The sequence below is a fragment of the Sabethes cyaneus genome, chromosome 2 (assembly GCF_943734655.1).
Source record: "Sabethes cyaneus chromosome 2, idSabCyanKW18_F2, whole genome shotgun sequence".
Taxonomy (NCBI): domain Eukaryota; kingdom Metazoa; phylum Arthropoda; class Insecta; order Diptera; family Culicidae; genus Sabethes; species Sabethes cyaneus.
Window position 1 is genome coordinate 220,251,987 of NC_071354.1, and position 24,242 is coordinate 220,276,228.

General features: G+C 38.7%; 2 protein-coding genes across 2 annotated transcripts in view; both read right to left on the reverse strand.

Annotated features, from left to right (window-relative positions):
- The window catches only part of LOC128734115 (putative ferric-chelate reductase 1 homolog), a 96,465-nt gene extending 93,303 nt beyond the window's left edge, over positions 1–3,162 (reverse strand). Inside the window, exons 1-2 of the mRNA XM_053828137.1 lie at positions 2,969–3,162; positions 1,946–2,031 (exon numbers count right to left, since the gene is read on the reverse strand). The gene's annotated coding sequence lies outside the window, so the exon portion shown is untranslated. The remainder of the gene's footprint in view (positions 1–1,945; positions 2,032–2,968) is intronic.
- A 7,873-nt stretch (positions 3,163–11,035) lies between these two features.
- Positions 11,036–23,318, reverse strand: LOC128736675 (dynein light chain Tctex-type 5-like). Its single transcript, XM_053831164.1, has 3 exons — positions 23,313–23,318; positions 22,644–23,152; positions 11,036–11,264 (listed from the first exon to the last, which is right to left on the reverse strand). Exons 1-3 carry the CDS (start codon positions 23,316–23,318, stop codon positions 11,096–11,098), a joined length of 684 nt encoding a protein of 227 aa, XP_053687139.1. The 3' UTR covers positions 11,036–11,095.
- Between the last annotated feature and the right edge of the window lie 924 nt (positions 23,319–24,242).

Genomic DNA, 24,242 nt, shown 5'->3' on the forward strand with positions numbered 1-24,242 from the left:
TTACATTACACCCAGCGATTAGATTACGTCATTAAAGTCGTCATATTACGTCCTTCGGGCACACTGGAGTTGTTTGTAAACTATGAAGAATGGCAAAAATTGAGATGCACACGCAGACTTCTGCCCCTCAGGTATGAACTTAGCCATAGAGTAAGCTTCTGTGCAGCTCCAAGTCATGAAATGTTCCTTAATAGTAAGCCATGATCTATACGATCAAACGCCGCTTTCAAATCTGTGTAGATCGCATCAACTTGAGCCTTTTGTTCCATGTGCGAAATGCATGCAAATCCATGTACGTCTAAATAAGAAGATTCGTGCTAGCAGACAGTCCAGGTATAAATCCATGTTGATCAGTGGAAATATAATTTTTTGTACGAGACAGAATAAAGTAGCTTACCACAATTTCGAATACCTTTAAGGCGGCAAAGAGACTAGTTATGCCGCAATAGTTCCTCAAGTTCCGACGAGCGCCGCTTTTGAATTCTGGAAACGCGTTTCATCTACATAAGTAATTATATATGATAGTGTCCGATTATGCCCGATTCGCTCCGTGCTGCCATACAATTCTGTGCTGAATTTCGTATGTGTATAAGTTATTATCATTATATACTATTGAAGATCAACTTGGGCACACTTCATTAGAATATGTTGAGAGTAATTTACGATAATGTACTAAACATTAAAGTACGATTTGGTGTTTCTGTAGCTGCGTGTAGATGGGAATGCATTTACAAAAAAAATATCGCAAAATTGTGACGTTTCAATTTTTGGAGTACTGATTCTCTCCAAAAGTTGATTTACATCCAACCCAATCCAATGTCATTGCCAATATACCTTCACAGATTGCATATTCCGCACAGACCTAATTTGATTCTTAAGAAATATTAGATATAGAAGATTTTTAAGAATTATTAGATTAGAATGGATATTGACTAATTAAACTATAAGTGCCCCACGTCACACTCTACCATGAGTGTACTAGATTTTGTGAATTATCTGAATAAATCATTAAATTTTAAAATGTTTTAGTTATTAGCTTGCAGTTGTTGCTTAACAAAAGTCAAAACCTTTGAATAAAAAAATCTTAATCGCCTTGCTTATTAATTTAAATCTCTTTGAAAAACAAATGGATTTGATTTACCTCTCCACTTTGTGTCCTGCAAGTCAGCTGATATGAAGATGACTACGAATCACTCAATCGAACCGAATCAGCAAGAAATTATTTCTTTATGTAAATAAAAGCTCACCCAATATTTATTAAGAGTTTTTTACTCAAACGATTCAATAGCTTGAAGTATCTTACTAATCCGCTACTCATGACACAACAAGCAAAAAATTATCATCCTCTCACTCCACTCAAAGTGTTAGTTGCTGACAGCATATGACTACGTGAGAGTCAAATGAAGTGCTTATGAAATTACATTCAATAAGTGCATTTGTCGGATAATCGAGTGGTCAACAGTAGCATTTAAGAAACTAATCAAACTTGGTGGTATAAAAATGTAATGTAATAAAGGAAATATACATGATATGCATATTTAAGATTTATCTTTTTTATTACTTACAAATGTAGGTTTAAATTTGATTTTTCAATTTAAATCTGATAACTTTTTTATAGCTTTTGTTTTTACAGAAAGCAGAAAGTACACATACGTTAATAGCTTTTAAATTGTTTACATCTCTACTAAGCTGCAATTTCATAGTAGCTGGTTGCTAAAATTCAATCGAAAACATCAATTTGGCTGTTACAACATACATGAACCTATAGTAAATATCGATATAGTATGGCCCTAAATAAACAGCGGACCCGGAAGGAGTCAAATAATCCCAACAAGTCACTTCTAACGTTCATCTGGGGAGTGACTAGTGAATTATTCAAAGCATGATTGTGGGAAAATGACGCTTGAATGTATTTACATAAATTATAACATTAAAATAAACTCACCTGTTTTATAGTCAGCAACTGGCTTGTAAGATGATTAACGATCCCAGCGGTAATTCGATGTCGGTGGTGTAATGTCGAACCGTGTACTAAACAAAAGTTCAGATCGATTATTTAACAGCAGTAAAATTGATATTTGTTAAAATTAGCGCAACACCAAAAGAGCCTAAAAACCGATTTATTGTTTTAAAATTGTTTCATTTGCATTTTTTCATCTACACCTAAAACGTTGCGGCGAATAATTTCTTCAACAGTCTTTGACAGTTGAATAGCTACGACAAACACTCATTTAATAAATCACTTTTCCTTCAACTCATGTTTCATGACAATAAAGGCAGTCTCGTTACGTTTACCGCGATAGCTAAACATCGAAAGTAATGAAAGCTGCCTAAAACAATTCCCATGACTATTGTTTTCCAAATTTTTATCAGCATTTCGTTTCACTTTAGCACACAATAGGTCACATGAAATCACTCGCTTAACGAAGTCGATTGTCGCTTTCTATCCACCTGCAGCGCTGTAGCCCGTGCATAAACACGTTTGGTTCACTTGGCAGACGGAAATTCCTTGCCTAGTCAACGCGATTAAGCTACCACCGACAGCAGTGACATCATAATTGTTCAGGTTTTCCCTTCTCGCATGTCGTTAAATCGCTACAACAACGCCTCCGAAACATAACCCTGCAGCAGGGAAGCAAAATGTTCGTTCGCATGTCCAGACAGCAACTTCATGACGCTCTTTGAGGTTAACTCGACTTTTCGCCAGCGCAATACCACTTGCTTGCAAAATATCTGCGAACAAATCTTCACTACAACAAGTAAAACCGAGAGTATCCTATACCGTAATCGAACAGAGTGTGCTTGCAAATTGATTGATAATTGTTTAACGGATTCCTCACAAAAAATAAACTCGTACTTTCAGCCAAACAACCAAAGCCCGCACTCGATCGAGAAATGATCAACCTCTATTATTTTTTGCAAATTTACAGTTTATTTCATCGAGTAAACAATAAAAAAAACTACTAACCGTAGCGAACAATAACCACAGCGAAAGACAATTGAAAATCACGATTAAATAATTATTATTGATATTGGATCAACACACAGAAACAGACAATTCCGATGATGATGCTGATGCTCCGGACACACCCGCAGCTAGGTAGATCCTAAAACCGATCAGATTTCCCAACGCGCGCGAACTCAAACCGCTCTCACCGAAATCACTTCCACGACTGCTGGCTGTCGAGTTGGTTGAATTCGATCACCATCAACCAAACCGGAGAAGTAACTGCTGGCAGCAACTTCAGTAACTCGATTTGGGCTGCGAACGACGCCACTCGAATGTATGTGTGTTTAGTCGTAGAGAAAAAAACCTGTTCTTCATAGCCCCCGCGGAACTCACAGACCGCGCGAGACCGCGTGCTTGCAAGTGGCAGTCTGCAGGGTACCAACCAACCACATCAGCAGCAGCACCGATTCACAAACAAACGAAGCAAGTGCGTCGTAGAGGTGACCGGATAGTGCTGGTGGTACCTAGTCGTACTCACGCAGGAAATGATCATGCCGTTGAGTGCCGGTTGCGTAGGGTGGCTTATTGGGGTGTAACAAACTTTTAAGCATCTTTTTCCCACTACTTTTAATTTAGTCATAAAATATTGTGAGATTCCCAGAAGACTCCCTGATTAAATCTAATTATTCAAAAAGTGAAGATAAACAAGACTGCCAGCTTAACGCGTACGCACCATGATACGGTATGAACCGCGATTGAGCTCCTAACAACGCGAAGTAACTGACTCAGACTACCAGCTTGTTTTGGTTTCCCGATTGCTATGGCAGCTGAAGTGTGTGGCGATTGAGTTGAGTTTACTGTTTGGAGCCTAGTTTTCAAGTGGAAATAGCTTAACAAATATACTCATATAGGTACCACTCACTACTAGCGGCGTGAAGCCGACGGGTACAGTAACCTGTTGACCGACAGCGAACGGTTCACTGGGAAGTTCCATCCGCGGTAGAGCGAAAAGCGATATCTGGGTGTGATGAAGTGAAACTTCATCGTGTTGTTGTTACCTCTATGGCAGTTGCAACTTGTCTCACTATCCACGTTTCAATCCGGTGACTTATTGTTTAAAGTTTATAGAGCATTGACGACACAGCCCCTTAAAACAACAAACTTTTTCCGTAACGAAAGTTAGATTTTATATTTCACTTTTAAGTTTTCAAAACTTTTAATGATTGTCAGGATCTGGTACCAGTAGAACACAGTCTATAATTATGAACTTGTTGCGTTGAAGATAATAGTTTATCTTTGCCTAGCTGGATTGTGACGAGAATAGCTTTAATCCATGTGTTGTGTGGCTTGCAAATGCGAGAAAATGTCACTCAAGTATTATGATTTCAGAAAGACGAATACAGTGTGAGTAATTGCACAACCTGTAGCATAGTTGTCAAGAGGTATACCAACAAAACTTTTTTTAAATTTGCTTGATAATAAAAAAATTAAAATGTTAACCTCACTTCAGAGCATGAAATGAATTTGATTTAATAGTGTCATTGAAATAATTGATTAACACAAGTCTGAGCAAAAAAATGTTATCAATCATTTTTCAGTCATCCTTCCGGATGGACGATATAACAACTAGTTCAAACTTACTTACTAACTTATTGCTTCATGTTCATTCGTTCGGCAGAACAAAGCGATGAAATCAGATATCTCCACTGCTGATGGACTTCCTCCATAGCTTTCACCTGTCGCCAGGACAGATTCTCGTCAACAGCTCGGATGTCGTTGGCTAAGTCTCTGCAAATCTAGTTCGCTCCATTCCACAAGGTGTGTCCGACATATGTGTCTGGCATGCATTTCCACCTACGTTCACGAATTTTTTGCTGTTCTGAAATTGACCCGAGGCCGAGTCACAGCGTCTAGCGGGGCAAAAGTGCGATTCATGGACCAGGCAAAAATATGATATGAGAGATCTGCAGAAAACTGTGTGCTCTACAGATGTTGGCCGAAGAAAAGCAATGTGTTTCCGCTGATGAAACAAAAAACAAACGTTTGGAAAAGTTTCGATCTAACGGACGCTGCAATACACCAGCGCAAAATAGAAAAGGTGCAAATTGAGAATATTCCTTACCGAAACATAACGCAGATTGAAGATAATATGGTTTTGTTAGCTACTGCTGGGCTAATTTCGTGAATTCTAGCTTTGAACTTTTGCCCCGCGGTATTCGCACTTTTGCCCCGCTAGTGGGGTAAAAGTGCGAATCTGCACTTGATCAGAAGAAAGAAGAATATATTTGGCAAAACACTATTACCGCAGATGATTTATAGTAGAATGTGAAGACATTGAGCTAATGCATCACTATAAAATATATTATGTTGTTGTCCTTCTTTATATCTCACGAAAATTGATGACAACTTCAAACATCGCACTTATGCCCCGCCCTACTCTACATGTGCGCTCAAAACTATCGACGGTTTATGCCTCGCAACAAAGCCACCCTCCTCGGGTAAACATTCGGCAGCTAAACAACCCGTCAGTTGCCGAAAACCACGCGCGCGTGCTGGATGAAGCTCTGCCTTCCTCTGTGGAGCTAGATGCTTCCATCCTCGAAAACGGATGGAGTATGATACGCTCGGCCGTCAACGAGGTCGCAATCGCGGTGCTAGGAGTGGAAACCTCGAGTGCATGAAATGATTGGTTTGACAAGCGAGAGAGAGGAAAAAAGAGCGTAGAAAAATTATCTGAGCATATCCCCGAGAGATAATTTGGCCAAGTATCGACGAGCGCGGAATGATTTGACCACGATCCTGAGGAGGAAAAAGCGCCAGAAGGAGGACAGAGATCATGAGGAGCTGGAACAACTATTCTGGTCTAATTTCGGGCAAGTTTTTCGAGAAAGTGAACCAAACTCGTGAGCGCTACACACCTAATCCTGAGATGTGCAGGGACGAGGAAGGGGATCTAATCGCAAACGAGCGCGAGGTGGTCGACAGGTGGAAGTAGTTCTTCGATGTGCATCTCAACAGCGATATTACAGAAGGAGACGCAACGGAAGTTAATCTAGGAGTGCCTATAAACGACAACAGCGTTTTGTCTCCCGATCTCGAAGAGTTCCGGTGACAAATCTGTCAGCTGAAAAATAATAGAGCCGCCGGAAAAGACCGACTGCCGGCAGAACTCTACTACAATGGCCAAGAACCGCTAGCAACGGCACTTCATTGGATAATTTCAAGGATTTTGGAGGAGGAGAAACTACTGGAGGAGTAGATGAAAGGTGTGGTTTGTGCCATCTACAAAAAGGGCGACCGGCTAGATTGCTGTAATTACCGCGGCATCAAGTTGGTCAACGCCGCCTACAAGGTGCTCTCCCAGATTTTATTGCGTCGTCTATCCCCAATAGCAAGAGAATTCGTAGTGCAGTATCAGGCGGGCTTTACGGGGGCCCGTGCTGCCACGGATCAAATTTTTACTCTCCAACAAATCCTCCAGAAATATCGAGAGTACAACGTGCCCACGCATCATATTTTCATGGATTTCAGGGAAGCATACGATACAGTTGAACGAGAACAGTTATAGCAGATAATGCACGAGTACCGTTTTCTGGACCAACTGACACAGCTGATCAAAGCTACTCTGAAGCGAGTGATGTCCTATGTGCGCGTTTCGGGAACACTCTCAAGTCCTTTCGAATCGCGCAGAGGGTTGCAGCAAGGGACTGTCCTGTATCTTATTCAATATCTCTATTGAACGTGTCACCCGGCGAGTGGGCATTGAAACGAGGGGAACGATCTTCAGCAAGAGTAGCCAACTCCTAGCCTTCGCAGACGACCTCGACATCATTACTAGAAACCTTGGAACGGCGGAGGCAATCTACACCAGACTAAAAACGGAAGACTGGAAGATTAGATTACAAATCAATGCGTCGAAAACAAAGAGGCTCCATAAAAAACAACGTTTGCCTCCCACGAACAATGATTCTTGATGAGTTCGTATATTTGGAATCTCTAGTCACCGCTGACAATAATACGTGTAAGGAGATTCAACGACGCATGAATGGAAGTCGAGCCTACTTTCCCCTCCACAAGGCGATGCGTTCAAGGAGCATACACCCCCGCACAAAGCTGATGATGTACAAAACGCCTAATCAGACCGCTAGTCCTCTATGGACTTAAAACAGTAACTTTGCTTACGCAAGACATATGTGCACTTGCCGTATTTGAATAAATGGTGTGCCAAACTATTTTTGGCGGAGTAAAAACGGAAAGCGAGAGTGGTCAAGGCGTATATATCATGAGTTGCAGGTACTGGAGAGATTCCCATTGCACACCTGGTGAAAGTTGAGAGACTACGATGGGCCGGCCACGTGGCAATTATGCCGGACGACTGTGCAGTGAAATCCGTTCTCTTTAAGAACTCCGCCGGTACCAGAAATAGAGGGACCCAACGTGCTAGATGGCTCAACCAGGTTGACACCGATTTACATGTCTCGAAACGCTCAACGAATTGGCGACGTGTAACCCAGGACCAAGTACAATGGAGAGGAATTCCTGATACGGTAAGAGCCACCCCAGCTCTCTGCTGGTAGAAGTAAGAAGTAAGTATTGTACCACAAAAATCAATCCACGTCGGACAGGAGAATGTACCAAAACTTTTAATTACGATATGTTCTGGACATAAGTGAAGATTTATTCGTCTGTACAATTCTCACCACCAATGACTATATCGACTTCGCAGGAAACAAAAATCTATGGATCAGAACATCTGGGATGGTGGTGATTTGACGTCGAAGCACGTTGGCTAGTTTGGCACATGAGCTCAGTAGTGAACGAACCAAAAGCATTAGCACCATACCGAGATTCGAACATACGACGACTGGTTTATTATAACAGCATCGAACCTCAAAGCTAAGTGGGTGGAAAAAGAACCCTAGCGTTGGTTAATGGTGATTGTCACGGAACGCTTCATCTTCTACAATGAGTGGTCGATATTAGTCACTGAAATATTAATCTTGGATTGACGAATAGCTTAGCGATCTTCTTAGACATAAGCCGATACTAAAAGCTAATAGCTCTGATTTAAAATATCATACCCTTAACACCGACGACGTTCTGCACTCCTCTAGTGAAACCAAAGTTGTATAAGATTAAACCGCATGTTAACTCTTTGGAAAATGGTCGAAGTTGAAGCTTTTTGGAAGTCGTCACGGGAAAATTTGGATAGACTGAGCTGCGACTTTGACTCTTGGGGAGCGACTAGTACTAGATTTACGAATGAATTCTTACTAATTCGCAGGGTTTGATAATGCATGCCTCTCAGTTGACCTCGAGGTACTAGACTGGTCTAACAAATCATCGCAGGTTCGTATCTTGACTTGGAGAGGCTGTAAAGTCAATTGGATCGAACCACTTGCCCCGCAACTGTCCTGTATTCTAGTAGTAGTAGTATTAATGATCGATATGCGAAGTTTAACAGATCGACCGGTAAACCGAAATACTGGATGGATTCGAACTACATTCCAGAATGAACACTTTCAGCTTGACTGGAATCAATTTTCGGTGCAATACACACTGAGTGTACCTCACGGAAGTGTATCAGGACCAATTTTATTTGCAATTTAGAACGATAACATGGGTCAATTCTCGATGACAAAAAACTTTGTAACGTGATTTTTACGTCCACTTTTTTACGTCCGAATCTTGTATGAGCGTCCTGTCGTTTTACGTTCAATAGTTGATTTAACGTCATCTTTTCTTACGTTCGAAATTTGAGTTAAAGTTCTCGTCAAAGGAAATTCGAAATCACGTCTTTTCTTTTTACGTGCAAAATTCGAATCACTGTCCTTGTTTTAACAGCTAAAATATGAATTGACGTTCGTTGGTTTGCGTCCAAAATTCATATTAACGTCCTCTTTTTTTACGCCAGAGTTTTCAATTACCGTCCCCTTTTTTGTCGGTATTTTGAATTAACGTCCTCTCCTTTTAGGTCCAAAATTTGAATTAACGTCCTTTTTTTATACGTCCGAGTTTGAAATTAATGTCCTCTCTTTTTACGTCCAAAATTTGAATTACCGTCCTCTCTTTTTACGTCCAAAATTTGAATTAACGTGCTTGGGGCGAACCAACTACCGGTTGAAAGCCCTATTAAAATACTAAATAAATAAATAAAATTAACGGCCTCCCCTTTTACGTTCAAACTTTTAATTAATGTTCTCTTGTTTACTTCAAAAATTTGAATTAACGTCCTCTTTTTTCCTTTAACGTCCTTTTTTACGTCCGACTTTTTAATTAACGTCCAAAATTTGAATTAACGTCCTTTCGGTTTACGTTCTGAATTTGAATAACGTCCTATATTTTTATGACCGATTTGTTTACGTTCCCTCTATAGTGGACGTAAAACGAGAATTGAGTGTATATAAGGTTTGTGTAAAAAAGCCACGTGCAGTGTGTAGTTGTTCGATAGTGCGTCAATATCAGTACTTTCAAAAATTTAAGCATGATGTGATTACAAAATTGTGAGATATTAGTTCAGGAATAAAAATAAAGTCAGAGTGTAACATTTTCATCCAGAAATAAGAATAAAACATATTTTAAAAAAAATCAAGAAAAACAATGTAAAGTTCTAGGATATTGTTTAACTTTGGGCTATCAAAACATGTTCTATTTCTACATTGCGTTATATAAAGTGGATGTACAATATATTATATAAATATTTTTACAATCAGCATCCTTTCTCTCGTACACCAATATCACCACATTCGAGCTGATACGTCCTTCAAGAAACGCTACACGAGCCTTTTTTACATGACTGGGATTCAAGACGGGTTGGTCTGTTTTTCCCACCCACTCTAGCTACGTTGCTGCTTGCCTTCCTCTATATTTGGATCAGTGTAATGAAAATAAAACAAAAAACCGAAATAAACCAGCTTACTAGCCGGTCTACCATGATGCTATTTTTAATATGGTAATTTGGGTACCTACATCAGTTATTTTAGGTTGACTTCGGCATTAAACCTTGATGTTACATTGCTTTTCGAAACTTGGTTTTCTGGTTCTAGACCGACTTCGAATCGATTTTGTCGAGCATGTTAAAAAGAAAGAGAAAAATCATAAATTTGTCATCTCCTCTATCTGCACAGCAAAAGATTAATAACTCTATCTGCAAGGCGAAGGCAGGTGAGAAAAATGTCAACTACCAAAACACCACCCCCTAACAGGACGCATAGAGTGATAAGAAAGAAATATTCTTCAATTTTACGCCGATAATGATGTGAACCGGATTACGGCGCTCACTGGGCCAACAAAAGGATGATTCGAAAAGCAGATAGAACACGGTGAAGGTAAGCTGGCGAATACAAACGAAGCTATTAATATTATAACTAAAAACAAGCTGCCAGTTGCTCGAGAATCTCAATGAAGCAACGGCGCGCCGTAACCATGTTGTTGCTGATGGCCTTACCTAATCCTAAATACATCGCGTCAAAATGTAATATTTTAGGCTGTAGGCTTGTAACGAAGATAAAATTGAATTCAATGATAATGAGAAAATACTGTTTACCTAATCTCGCTTTGTTTGAAAGACTAAGAAACTTTTTTATACTTCTTTTTGTAATATTTTAAATAGTATCCCAGGAAGAAAGTAGTACCACAGATTCCGTGGAAAACTCTAACTCTCAAACTGTTCAACAATTCCAGTGACAGATGCGGTGATATCATAATCGCCAGGCCATAATTTCAGTCACGCAAAAGTGATCGCTTTCGAACTGCCTTATTTTATCGAAACCAAACTGTCATTATGGCTCAATTTTGGATTCACCTTTTTCAATGAATATATATATTGAAGAAGACTCTAGCAGTTGGCAGCGAAGTCCGTCGCATAAAAACAAAAGGTCAAGTTCCGAAAGCGGGGAATGTAGCACCAAGGCTTTACTTTTGCTTTTATATTGAAGAAGAAAGATCGAAAAGCTAATGATAAAACAAATTACCTGGTTGTGTCTAACTTTCCAAAGAGCATCCGTTGCGACAGTGGAGAACAGAACTGAACATTAAACTATAAATAAAATAAAACGCAATATTCTTCCGATATGATGGCTTATATTTCAACAATATCATGTTAACAGAACTGGCTTTAGACTCAAGAAATAACAAACCGCGGATTCAATCGAAATAGATAGCATAAATCGTAGCGACAGCAAACAGACTAGGTGATGAATCATAAATACAAGATGCACAGTTATCACGTTGCGGATCCCACAAGCATTCAGACATCATTTTGATTCCCTGCATGTAGCGTTCACCCATCGTAACAGTAACGACAATTTTATATCTGAAACGAAAATTTGTTCCGTATTATTACTTTTTTATTATATTCAAATTAAAATAATTCCCATTATTTAAACTTTATTGAGTTACACCTTTTCTTCGTCTAATATTACACCTGACTCGGAAGAACACTCTAGATAGTCGCAACGATTTGGCAAAACGGTACGAAAACGCCGATAAAGCATTACGCCATGATGGCATCCCACTGGCAGTCGAAACGTGTGCACACTAATCAGGGCCGGGCAAAAATCAAGATCACCCAACAAACATCCACAGCACAGCATCCCGAAGGATAAAGCATTCGGAAGCGAAAGAGCGGGCGCATTCTTGTAATGCCAGTAAGCGCGTAACACTACCGCGTTGACATCCCATACAGCTGCAGCCAGCCAGCACAGCCCAGTCTGACTTCGCTTCGGGGCGTAGAGAGAGTTTTACGTAATACGATAGGAAACGGGTAAGCTTGCTTTAAGACAATATGTATTCAGATGATTATGCTGCAAACAAGCAATTCGCCCCAGAATGGAGATATGCTTCGACAAAGCCTGCATACTCCCGTACGATAAGATGTGGTTGCGAAGTCAAGTTAAATAGGTTTTCCTTAGCGGAAGGAGACTGTCGTTGGCGATGGAGCAGGATAAAATTTTCACATGGAATTTTCGGTGGGTGCTTTCCTAGTAGACAAAATTGTCTTCGCATTTTGTTTTACATCGCGTTAAACCATTTGCTTACCGTTTACTTTTTCGTTTATGCGACTCATTGTAAGCAGTACAAGGAGCCGGGTCTAACAATGAATTTTTGTTTAATTCAAGCACCAAAATAGGAAATGTTTTGAAACAGGTGTGGGTGGAGGACTGCTTCCACCTAGTTGGCTTCGAGGTATGACGTTGAACTAACAAGTCAGTCGTCGTATGTTCGAATCTCGGCCGGGAGAGGTACTAGCCCCGCAATTGTCCTATACTCCAATAGCTGGCTGCGAAGAATCTGTTGAACAAAACCAGAAGGTCAAGTTTCGAAAACGGAACGTAGCATCTAGACTGAACTGTGCTTTGCTTGTGGGTGGAAGCAGTTGGAATAAATCTAAGAGGAGTTTTGTAAACGCGAAACAAAATTCGCAAGAGCAAAACGAGTAAGAAAGTTTCTAGTCAAGCACATTAAGAGTCAAAACCAGGCAGCTTGATAATGGTGACACTTAATTAAATAGAGTACAGTTTAAAGTTGGAGTGAACACAAATTGAAGATACCGCCGTTCTGCTAATGAAAGGCTGCGGAGGCTCTGTTTCTCGCATTTTTGAATTGATGTTTTATACACCGCCTTAACCAAGTAATTACAAGTGGACAAATTAGGAGCCTCTACTCAGATAAAGTTTGATTTCATGTTGATCGCTACTGAAGAGCCATAAATACACCCAAGTATCGTTTAACGTCCACTAAATATTGGGGGGACGCAGGCAAATTATCGGCGAATTATATAAGCAGAAGTAGAGTCCTCTGTTGTGATCGAATCCAGTGATACTATTGATACTATTCACAACTTTAATTTTATCGCTTTCTTCTACCATTTCCTTCATCAACATATCTGTATTGTAAAAGTTACATCTATTGTGTAAAATCCCAGGCATTTCTGAAATCTAAAAAGAGTTAAAAATTTACCGATTAGAACCCTGATTTATTTTCAATCCTGCTTCATTTCACTGGATCATCTTGCTTGAGAATGTAGAATGATCACTTTTAGCAATTCATAAAAAAACATCAATTTCCAGCTTTAATTTATTTTATGCAATAGAAGCACATAAATAACAATACTGCGAATACATGTACTTCAACAACATGCTTAAGAGGATTTTTGCAAAAATCAGAAATTTTTATTCTTGATTTCGATTTTAGAGACTTTTTTGCAAACTGGAATATTCATATATGTGAGTCAGGTTCTTTTTGATCCACTTTCCGTGATCGCATCCGTACTAAATTAGTATCAAAATAGGCAGAAAAGTCTATAGAACCGAGATCAGGGAAAGATATCCAATTTAAAAAAATATTCGCTTATGGTCCTCAAGATTCAAGCACGAATCATCGATTTTTGAGATTTCAGAAGCAGTTCTTATGTTCGAAATAAAACTTATGTTCACAAAAATATATTCATTGTGTTCTTATAGATGAAAATAATGAAATGAAAAAAGAAATCATAAGCATTGCAATTGTGTTGAGCATAAAAACAGCTTTTGAAATCTCAGAAATCAATTATTTCCCGGCTATATCCGGCAAAAACGCAGTGCGATCCGCAGTCACGATATCCAACGTCTTCGCGCCGAGGTAGAGCTGGTAGTGCGAACAAAACATCGAGCGTAGCTGCTGCAAATCAGCAAATAGCGTGGTCAGATTTTTTCCGGTTCGCAATAGGGTTGCTAGCTGGGTAATCACATGAAAAATCGCTAAATACAGTCCATTTTTTATGCATGCGTTATGCATATACTTCAATTAGCAGATGAGGTTGTATATTATTTCATGGAATTCGAACAAAACAGTGACAATAAAGGGATATGAACAAAGCACCGGTGATAATACAGTGCGAAAAATCAAACATTTATTACCTTCGACCGGCTCGGTCGCCCGGACGAATGCTGTCCTTACTTACCATTGCTTCATTGAACTTAGAACAGGTTTATATGCGATATGTCTTAATTTCCGACAGCAGGCCCAGGCCGTTCCTATATATTTCAATCTCTCTTTCTCTCATTCTGTCTCTCAATTCTTTGATTCCGTCTCTCAAATCTCTCATTCTGTCTCTCAATTCTCACATTGTGTCTCTCAATTCTCTTATTATGTCTCTCATTCTTTCATTTTGTCTCTTATACTCTCATAATGTCTATCTATCTCTCATTCTGTCTATCTATCTCTCACTCTCTTTTTTCTTTCACTCTCCTTCTCATCCTCTTTCATTTTCATTTATTTCTGTTTTTCAACGCTTTCTTGGCAACTATCTTTTTCTCTCTCTTTCTTAGGCTCTCTTTGTAAATTTCAATTTCATGCTAAAAATCAACCCTATCTTCACGGATGGATTACCGATGGTAAAGGTAATCCATCTCTTGCTGCTCTTGGAGGAGAAAAAGAAAAACGGAACAGAGAACGGATGGATACGAGGCAGAGCTGTACAAACGGTAAAGCGGATAGTAAAAGAGGAAAAATGCGCACGAGAGAGACAGAGAGAGAGAGAAAAAAATAGGCATAAAAAATGGAAGAAAAATCATGACACAATGGAAAAGAAAACGGAAAAAAATGGTAAGAAGAAAACGATAAAAGATGGGAAAATTAAGCAAAAAAGAGGAGACAGGACAGAAAAAGAAAGAGAAGGGATGAGAAAAAAATTATAAAGAAAAATGATAAATGAAAAAGAAAACGAGAAAGATGTAGACAACCCGGACAGAAAAAGAGAAAAATCGGAGCAAAAAGGGGAAAATGGAATAGCAAAGGGGAACGGGAGCAGGAAAATTAAGAAAGGAGAACAGAAAAAGAGGAAAATGAAGAAAAAAAAATGAAAAATGGAAGACAAACGGGACAAATGAAAAAACAGAACGTGACTGATAAGAAGGAAATGCAGAACATAATAAAAGAAAGAACGGAACAAACGAAAATAAAGTAATAGAAGAGTAGTTATTAAGACAGAAAACAAAAAAACGAGACTGGAAAAGAGGAAAAAACCCTAAATAGAGGGGGAAAGAGGGTCAGAAAAGAGAACGAGACGAAAATCAGGACTGAAAAGAGCGAAAAATGGAACAAGAAAACAAGAGAAAGAGGAAACCGTGGGCAGAAAGAAAGAAGAACGGAAGAGAAAATGATAGAAAACGATACAAATAGAGAGAAGACGGGATAGACAAAGAGGGAAAACGCGCACGAGAGAGACAGAGTGAGAAAAAAATTGGCATAAAAAACGAAAGAATGGAAGAAAAATCGTGACACAATGGAAAAGAAAACGGAAAAAATGGGAAAATTAGGCAAAAAAAAGGAGACTGGACAGAAAAAGAAGAAGAAGGGATGGGAAAAAATGATAAAGAAAAAGGAAAACGAGAAAGATGAAGACAACCCGGACTGAAAAAGAAAAAAAACGGAGCAGAAAGGGGAAAAACGCAATAGCAAAGGGGAACGGGAGCAGGAAAATTAAGAAAGGAGAACAGAAAAAGAGGAAAATGAAGAAAAAAAAATGAAAAATGGAAGACAAACGGGACAAATGAAAAAACAGAACGTGACTGATAAGAAGGAAATGCAGAACATAATAAAAGAAAGAACGGAACAAACGAAAATAAAGTAATAGAAGAGTAGTTATTAGGAGAGAAAACAAAAAAACGAGACTGGAAAAGAGGAAAAAACCCTAAATAGAAAAGGAAAGAGGGCCTGAAAGATCGACAAAAAGCGAAACAGAAAAGAGAACGAGACGAAAATCAGGACTGCAGAGAGCGAAAAATGGGACAAGAAATCAAGAGAAAGAGGAAACCGTGGAAAATGAAAAATGGAAGAGAAAATGAAAGAAAACGAGACAAATAGAGGGAAGACGGGATAGACAAAGAAAAAAACTTGGTAGGAAAGGCGGGGAAACGGAAATGAAAACGAGAAAAGAAAGAATAAACAAAACAGTAAACTAGAGAAACCCAGAGAGAGAGAGAGAGAGAGAGAGAGAGAGAGAGAGAGAGAGAGAGAGAGAGAGAGAGAGAGGAAGCCCGATATAAAAGCAAAATGATGAGAAAAAAGGGAATGAGATTGGGAGTGTAAAATGGGATAAAAAACCTAATAGAAAAAAACGGGGCATCTAAAAGAGATAAAAAGGGGCATCTAAAAGATGAAAAGCGGACCAGACAAAGACGAAAAACGAGAAGGAGGAAGGTTTACAAAAGACGAAAACTGGAAAGGGCAAATTAAAAGAAATGAAGAGAAAAGATAACAGAGAACGAAAAAGAAAATTATAAAAAATGGGTTAAAAACAGAGAAAACCAAGACTAAAAACAAAAAAAAGTGGAACAGGAAACGATAAAAAAACGGAGGAATGAAACAGAAAACACAAGACAGAAAAAAAAGAAAAACGGTAGAAACAGAGGAAAACAGACCGAATAAGAAAAAAATTGAGAGCAAAAACCGAAATAAATTGTACAAAATATGGAAAACGAGACTGGAAAAGAAGAAAAAGGAACATAAAAGTGGTAAAATGTGTGAAAGAGTAATTCAAAATATATCAATCCTAATTTCAAGCTATATAGGGTAAAGGATCCATATTTCGCCAGGAGCCATATTTCGCCAGTTTGATGAATCCAAAGCTTTTTTGCATATTTTTGGTCGACTCAAAAGAAATTATTTGACGAACTGGTAAATTTAAGGGCATGTACTACCAAAAATAATTAATACCTTTGGCTTGTTATTAATATATCATGTATTACTTACTATTTGAAAATATCATCTCATACTTAGTGTATATTTTTTTACAAAATCAAAACGAGAGGCGAAAATACTAATGGGGAAAAATGTACTCAAACTGTTTCATTATTCAAGTATTCTTGACTAATATGCTTCTATGTACAATATTTCAACTGATTTTATACCGATTTCACTTTAAACCTTGGACAATTTTGAAAAATTCATCAAAATTAAAGTGGCGAAATATGGTATCCATTTTTAGTCATGGATCCAAATTTCGCCACTTGATTTTTTTTAAACCCGTTTTCGTTGTATGGTCTCTAGTTATGTGATTTCTTTTATAAAATTGCAGAAATTAGAACAAAATCAATAAAAAAAGTTAGTTGACTAAATATCGATCATTTATCTTGAATATTATAGTTTTCCTAACGGTACAAAGTTTTAAAAGTGGATTAAGACTTTTATTACTTCATCAGTTGGATTTCAGTGCCATTGACTCCACGAAATTCCTTGCTATTCAATGCTAAAGGGACGACAAGTGAATTTTTGTTGTGGAATCTTCGGGAATACAAAACACGTTTTTAAAATTAAACGAAGTGTTTCACAGGGAAAATCGTGTTTGAATAAAGTGTAGTTAAAGTCGGCGAAGTTTGTAACAGTAAATTTAATGGCGTTTTTTTGTGATTAATGGAAAGTGCGATTAGGGGGAAGTCTGTATGGCCGGACACTGGCAATTTCTCAAAAGTAAAAAATGATAAAAATATTTGAAAAAAATGGAACAATAGTGCTTAAACGGTACTATTGTCCTATTCTTTCCAAATATTTTTATCATTCTTTACTTTTGAGAAATCGCTAGTGTCCGGGTATAGAGGCCTGTCCGGCCATAGAAGACTTCCCCCTAATACAATTTGACAATTTGACAGAAAATATTAGGAGAAAGTCATGCTTAAGTAGATTCAAGGTGCTTTGATTCTTAATATTTTTAACTTATGAATTGCCTTAACCACTTAAGGTCTACATCATTTTTAGCATCGCAAAATTCACTAAAATGGTATTTTTAAAAACTTTTGTATCTTTCAATATTTTTTCACCAAATTTTGGGGATGTCCCGAAAATCTTTTCTATTTTCATAATATCTGTAGATAATGGCTATATGTCTTATGGTCCCGGAATTATTCCGGAGTTGCTTGGGGGACCGTGACATGGCTTTTTTAGATAAAGTTGCCAAAATTTTTTTTTTTTTTTTATTCGGATGGTGCGCACCATGGCTTGTAGCTGCGGCAAAGCAACTGATACGTCCACGATGATATGGTTACAAAAATCAACAGATTTCAAACAAATTTCAAATATTTGGCTTCTTCATCTAAAAAAAGCCATGTCACGGTACCCCAGGGAACTCCGGAATAACGCCGGGGTCATAAGATATATGGCCATTATCTCTATAGAAAATAGAAGATATTCGGGAAATCCCCCAAATTTGGTGGCATAAAAAATATTGAAAGATAAAAATGTTACAACCTTTTTAGTGGATTTTGTGATGCTGTAAATGATGTAGACCTTAGAGGGGTTAATACAGAAGAAAATATTTTGAATTCTTTTTAATTGCTTGAATAAAATGCCGTCGCTTTACTTAGAGTTTCCTAAGGCCTATATGATACAATTGCTATTTGACCGGAATTTCGATTCGCATATATTTACCGGAGACAGAGAAAATTAAGTTACTTTATGAGAGAATTTTATTCAATATGTAAAAATATTTCTCCTATTTTGCTGCTTTTTATTGGTTTATTTGTGGTTTATTGGTATTTTTATTGGATTTCAAAAACGTTTCATAAACAATCACTTGAAAACGATGCAAAATCTATTCAACAACTGGGTTTATTAAGAATATAGAGAATTCATTTATAAATTTAACATTAAAATCTATTTAAATCGGGTTTTTCTAAAGTGGCGAAATTTGGGTCCAGAGGCTGGCGAAATTTGGCAACTGGGTGGCGAAGTATGGACCCAGAATACACATTTAAATAATCAATCAAACGAGAAAAATACACAATTTAGTATGAATATGATGATTGAATCAGTAAAAGATATGTCCGAAGTATAATATTTTCATGTTATCAAATATCTGAACTTATAAAACCTTGTTCTGTTTCGTTTCATGTAAATTTTTTGGATAAAGGTGGCGAAATATGGATCCGTTACCCTATTTTGTGTCTAATTTTGTATCCATGTCCAAATTCAGGTCTCAGTTAATGTCCAACATCGAGTTCAACTTCTAGTCCATTTCCATGTCCACCTTTAAGCACAATTTCAAGCCTCATTACCTTCCAATTTTAGGTCATGTTTAAACTTTGGTTTCAAATTCAATTTCTAGTTAAATTTGAATTTAAATATCAAGTCTAATTGCGAATGTTCTAATTTCGAATTCCAAGTCCAATTTAAATCCAATTAACGTCCAATTTCAATTCCAATTTTAAATTCAGCTTTGAGTATGGTTTCAAATCCAATTTCTTGTCCGATTTCAACTTTAAATCAAATTTCAAAACAAAAATCTTAAAATTCTTAAGTCCGATTTTATGTCTAATTCGAAGTACAACTTCTGGTCCAAATTTCTTACTTCACATTTAAATCACTACAAATTAAGTTTTATGGTGAAGTTCTAGGCAATTAAGCTTTAAGTCCAAATTGAAGCCCAATTTAGTGGTAAATCTATACCTATAAAGAAGGATTTCTGTCTGTCTGTCTGTCTGTCTGTCTGTCTGTCTGTCTGTCTGTCCGTATGTTCCTTATAGAATCGAAAACTACTGAACCAATCGGCATGAAAATATGCATGTAGAGGTATTTTGGGGCCAGGAAAGGTTTTAGTGATGGTTAGAAACCCCTCCCCCCACTAAGAGGGGGGGTTCCCATACAAATGAAACACAAATTTCTGCATAACTCGACAACTAATCAAGCAAATAGAACAAAATTTGGCATGTGGGTGTTTTCGGTGACAAGAATTTATTCTATGGTAAATTGAGACCCCTCCCCTCTTTATTAGGGGAATTATAACTCCTCTCCTCTTTAAAAGGGGGGGCTTCCATACAAATTTCCTCATAACTCGAGAACTAATCAAGCAAATGGAACCAAATTTGGCATGTGAAGGTTTTTGAGGGCAAGAATATTTTCTATAGTAAATTAGGACCCCTCCCCACTTTAAGAGGGGGGGCTCCTGTACCAAAGAAACACAATTTGCCTCATAACTCGAGAAGTAATTAAGCAAATGGAACCAAATTTGGCATGTGGGTGTTTTTGGAGACAAAAATTTTTTCTGTGATGAATTGGGACCCCTCCCCGTTTTAGGAGGGGGGGATCCTATACACATGATTTACAAATATCCTCATAACTGAAGAACTAATCAAGCAAATGGAACAAAATTTGGCACGTGAAAGTTTTCGAGGGCATGAATATTTTCTATGGTGAATAAGGACCCCTCCCCACTTTAAGAGGGGGGGCTCCTATACAAACGAAATACAAATTTCCTCATAACTCGAGAACTAATCAAGCAAATGGAACCAAATTTGACACGTGGGTGTTTTTGGAGACAAAATTTTTTTCTATGATGACCTGGGACCCCTCCTCACTTTAGGAGGGGGGGGGGCTCCTATATAAATGAAATACAAATTTCCTCATAACTCGAGAACTAATCAAGCAAATGGAACCAAATTTGGCATGTGAAGGTTTTCGAGGGCAAGAATATTTTCTATAGTAAATTAGGACCCCTCCCCACTTTAAGAGGGGGGGGCTCCTGTACCAAAGAAACACAATTTGCCTCATAACTCGAGAAGTAATTAAGCAAATGGAACCAAATTTGGCATGTGGGTGTTTTTGGAGACAAAAATTTTTTCTGTGATGAATTGGGACCCCTCCCCGTTTTAGGAGGGGGGGATCTTATACACATGATATACAAATATCCTCATAACTGAAGAACTAATCAAGCAAATGGAACCAAATTTGGCACGTGAAAGTTTTCGAGGGCATGAATATTTTCTATGGTGAATAAGGACCCCTCCTCACTTTAAGAGGGGGGGCTCCTATACAAACGAAATACAAATTTCCTCATAACTCGAGAACTAATCAAGCAAATGGAACCAAATTTGACACGTGGGTGTTTTTGTAGACAAAATTTTTTTCTATGATGACCTGGGACCCCTCCTCACTTTAGGAGGGGGGGGGCTCCTATACAAATGAAATACAAATTTCCTCATAACTCGAGAGCTAATCAAGCAAATGAAACCAAATTTGGCATGTGAAAGTTTTCGATGGGAAGAATATTTTCTATAGTGAATTAGAACCCCTCCCAACTTTAAGAGGGGGGGCTCCTAGACAAACGAAATACAAATTTCCTCATAACTCGAGAACTAATCAAGCAAATGGAACCAAATTTGGCACGTGGGTGTTTTTGGAGACAAAAATTTTTTCTATGATGAATTGGGACCCCTACCCACTTTAAAAGGGGGGGCTCCTATACAAATGAAATTCAAATTTCCTCATAACTCGAGAACTAATCAAGCAAATAGAACCAAATTTGGCATGTGGAGGTTTCTGGAGGCAAAAATATTTTCTATGGTGAATTAGGACCCCTCCCAACTTTAAGAGGGGGTGCTTCTACACAAATAAAATACAATTTTCGTCATAATTCGAGAACTAATCAAGCAAATGGAACCATATTTGGCATGTGGGTGTTTTTGGAGGCAACCATTTTTTCTATGATGAATTAGGACCCCTTACCTTCTTAAGAGGGGGGGCTCTCATACAAACGAAATACAAATTTCCTCATAACTCTAGAACTAATCAAGCAAATGGAACCAAATATATCATGTGGGTGTTTTTGTAGGCAAGAATATTTTCTATGGTATATTTTCTATGGATTTCCCCACTTTAAGAGGGGGGGGGGCTCCTATACAAATGAAAAACAAATTTCCTCATAACTCGAGAACTGATCAAGCAAATGGAACCAAATTTGACATGTAAGTGGGTTTGGACGCAAGATTTTTTTTCTATGGTGAATTGAGACCCCTCTCTTCTTTAGAAAGCGAGTTATGGCCCATCTCCCCTTTAAGAGGGTGGGCTTCCATACAAATGAAATGCAAATTTCCTCTTATCTCGAGAACTAATCAATCAAATGGAACCAAATTTGGCATGTGGGAGTTTTAGATGGCAGAAATTTTTTCTATGGTGAATTACGACCCCTTCCCCTTTTAAGAGGGGAGCTCCCATACAAATGAAATTCAAATTTCCTTATAACTTGAGAACTAATCAAGAAAATGGAACCAAATTTGGCATGTGGGAGATTTTGGAGTCTTGAATTTATTTTACGATAGTTAGAGACCTCTCACCCCTGTGGTAGGGGGATATGGACTCTCATACAAATAAAACAGAAATTTTTGCGAAACTCAAAAACTAATCGAATTCGAGAAATTCGAGACTCTTCCATAAAACATTAGTTAATACAAGACCACAAAAACTATCTATAGTAACACTAGATCATTCAGGACGAGACGGTCGCGAGTGTTGCCGGTGACCCGCCGTCGGAAGCGCCGCCCACTGGGGGGCTTGCAAAACTCGAGATTGTGACAAAGATCATCCGAGATTCATGATTTATGTACAACACAGGTTAATTTGTGGCAATACGAAGTTTGTCGGGTCAGCTAGTATTAAAATAAAATTGGATCGCATTGGCTTACACTTACAAGTAGATTTAGTTGTATTAAAATTTTGTTTTCACTCACATAATTACTGCTCACATCTGCTCCAATATCTACCAGGTACACAATGTATCTGAAGTGCTTGCCATTCTAGACATTGTTACATCGAACATAAACTGATAAACGCATTTCTTATGTTTGGCTTGATTTTTACGATAATGGGTAATAAAGCTTTGAAGACAAAGTAAAACACTTTCACTGCTCCAACTCACCCACATTCCCACCCACCACGGACTCACCGGTCAAAGTTTAGCTCCTTAACTTTCGTCTTCACATCCTCGCAAATTTGCTGGCAGAGCGACGGGGCAAAGTAGGAATTGTACTCAACGCCCTGAAGGGACTTATCCAGTGATTCCCGTAAGATGTCCTCGCACGCTTCCCGATTAAATGGGTTCTTCGATTCCAGCTGGTAGGTCGGTTGATACTTCAACAGCGGCGGCGTATCAGATGAGACCATGGCACAGATCGGCGGCGGCAAAGGTACGTTATTGATCACCTTTAGATTGGTTATGGCCAGACTGACCTTTCCCAAGTTGCTACTGTTGGCCCGATAGCGATTGGTGATATTGAACGCAGACCCGAAAAAGCGTCCCCTTTTCGAACTGGCAGTTCCACTAACATTCGGAGCTTGTTTGCGTAGTGGCAGGCCGGTGCTTCCTGCCAGTGCGATTGACGGAACCGTTGTGGCTCCCGCTGTGGCCACAGAGGTTGTGGTTGCTGGCGATGCGGAACCCGCCGCTGTTTGCTCCTGCGTTATAAAAGGTTTAATTAAGCCATGTGTCACGTGAATAGGAAAAGGACAACAACAAATAAAGCGAAACGATGACGGACGAAATATAAACCACCCGATGCAAAGAAAAAACTTTTAATCAGCAAAATTATTAAATATAACGAAAAGAACAAATTACCTCCATTATTTGAAGAACGATACGGCACCGTCCTGCCGCTGACTGTTAGTTTCTATCAAGAACTGCCACTCTTGGTTCCGCCAGCAGAGAGCCGTGCAAAGGGAAAGAATACCCTCTAATAAATAGTCCTTTGTCATGCTCGTATTCGCTGGTACCGCGTCGTGGAAGGCACGGAAAATTGGACGGAAAACAAACTTTTCCCAACATACTTATTTCTCTTCACCAGTCGCACACAGCAAGTCAATGTTTTTGCCGTCGCCGTGGGGCTGTACAGCACGACACGAGTCCTGCCACAGCTACTGCAGCAGCATTACTGATTGTAAGTCAGATAGACGGAAGACAGTCACGTTTCCATTGATCGCGGAAAACATGGCACAAGACGTGCGGTGCGACACACCCGCGCTGCCCGGTGGTGGTGTTCGCGTGGAATTTGATCGCATTGAACGGGGATGCTTGATTGTACAATAATTCCGAAATGAAGGACACATTGTTATTGCTGACTGGTTGAACCCTACGGTAAGGTTTTGCGGGAAAAGCATTCCGTAGCATTTGCTATGCAAAGAGTGTGCAAAACGAACGAACGAACCAACGAACACAAGTTCCATTTCGGTGTCACGCTTAATGATAATGAAATTCCAACGATTGCCACTGTCTTCAGCTTGCACTCGCACGTAACAAGCATCCTTTCCCGTCAACTGAAGATGCAATCAACACTGTTGAAGTTAATATTTATAAATTACCATGCGTACGCTCAAAAAGGAAAGGAACACTGTTTGCCTGATGGGGGTTGCATGACCTAACGCAACAAAAATACGGTTGAATCATAACTCCACAGTTGATGTTCCCGTTAAAAGCACGTTAGAAACAGGAGCTGCATGTCCTTCGAACGTTAAAGCGGTTGTGTAATACCTCCACGCAATTCTGAATTCA

What these genes read in the sequence shown, in the direction of transcription:
- LOC128736675 (XM_053831164.1), bottom strand. An exon ending in AAGGAGCTAAACTTTGACCG is followed by an intron (nt 11,265 to 22,643) that starts GTGAGTCCGTGG and finishes TTTTCGTTTCAG; the next exon opens with ATATAAAATTGTCGTTACTG.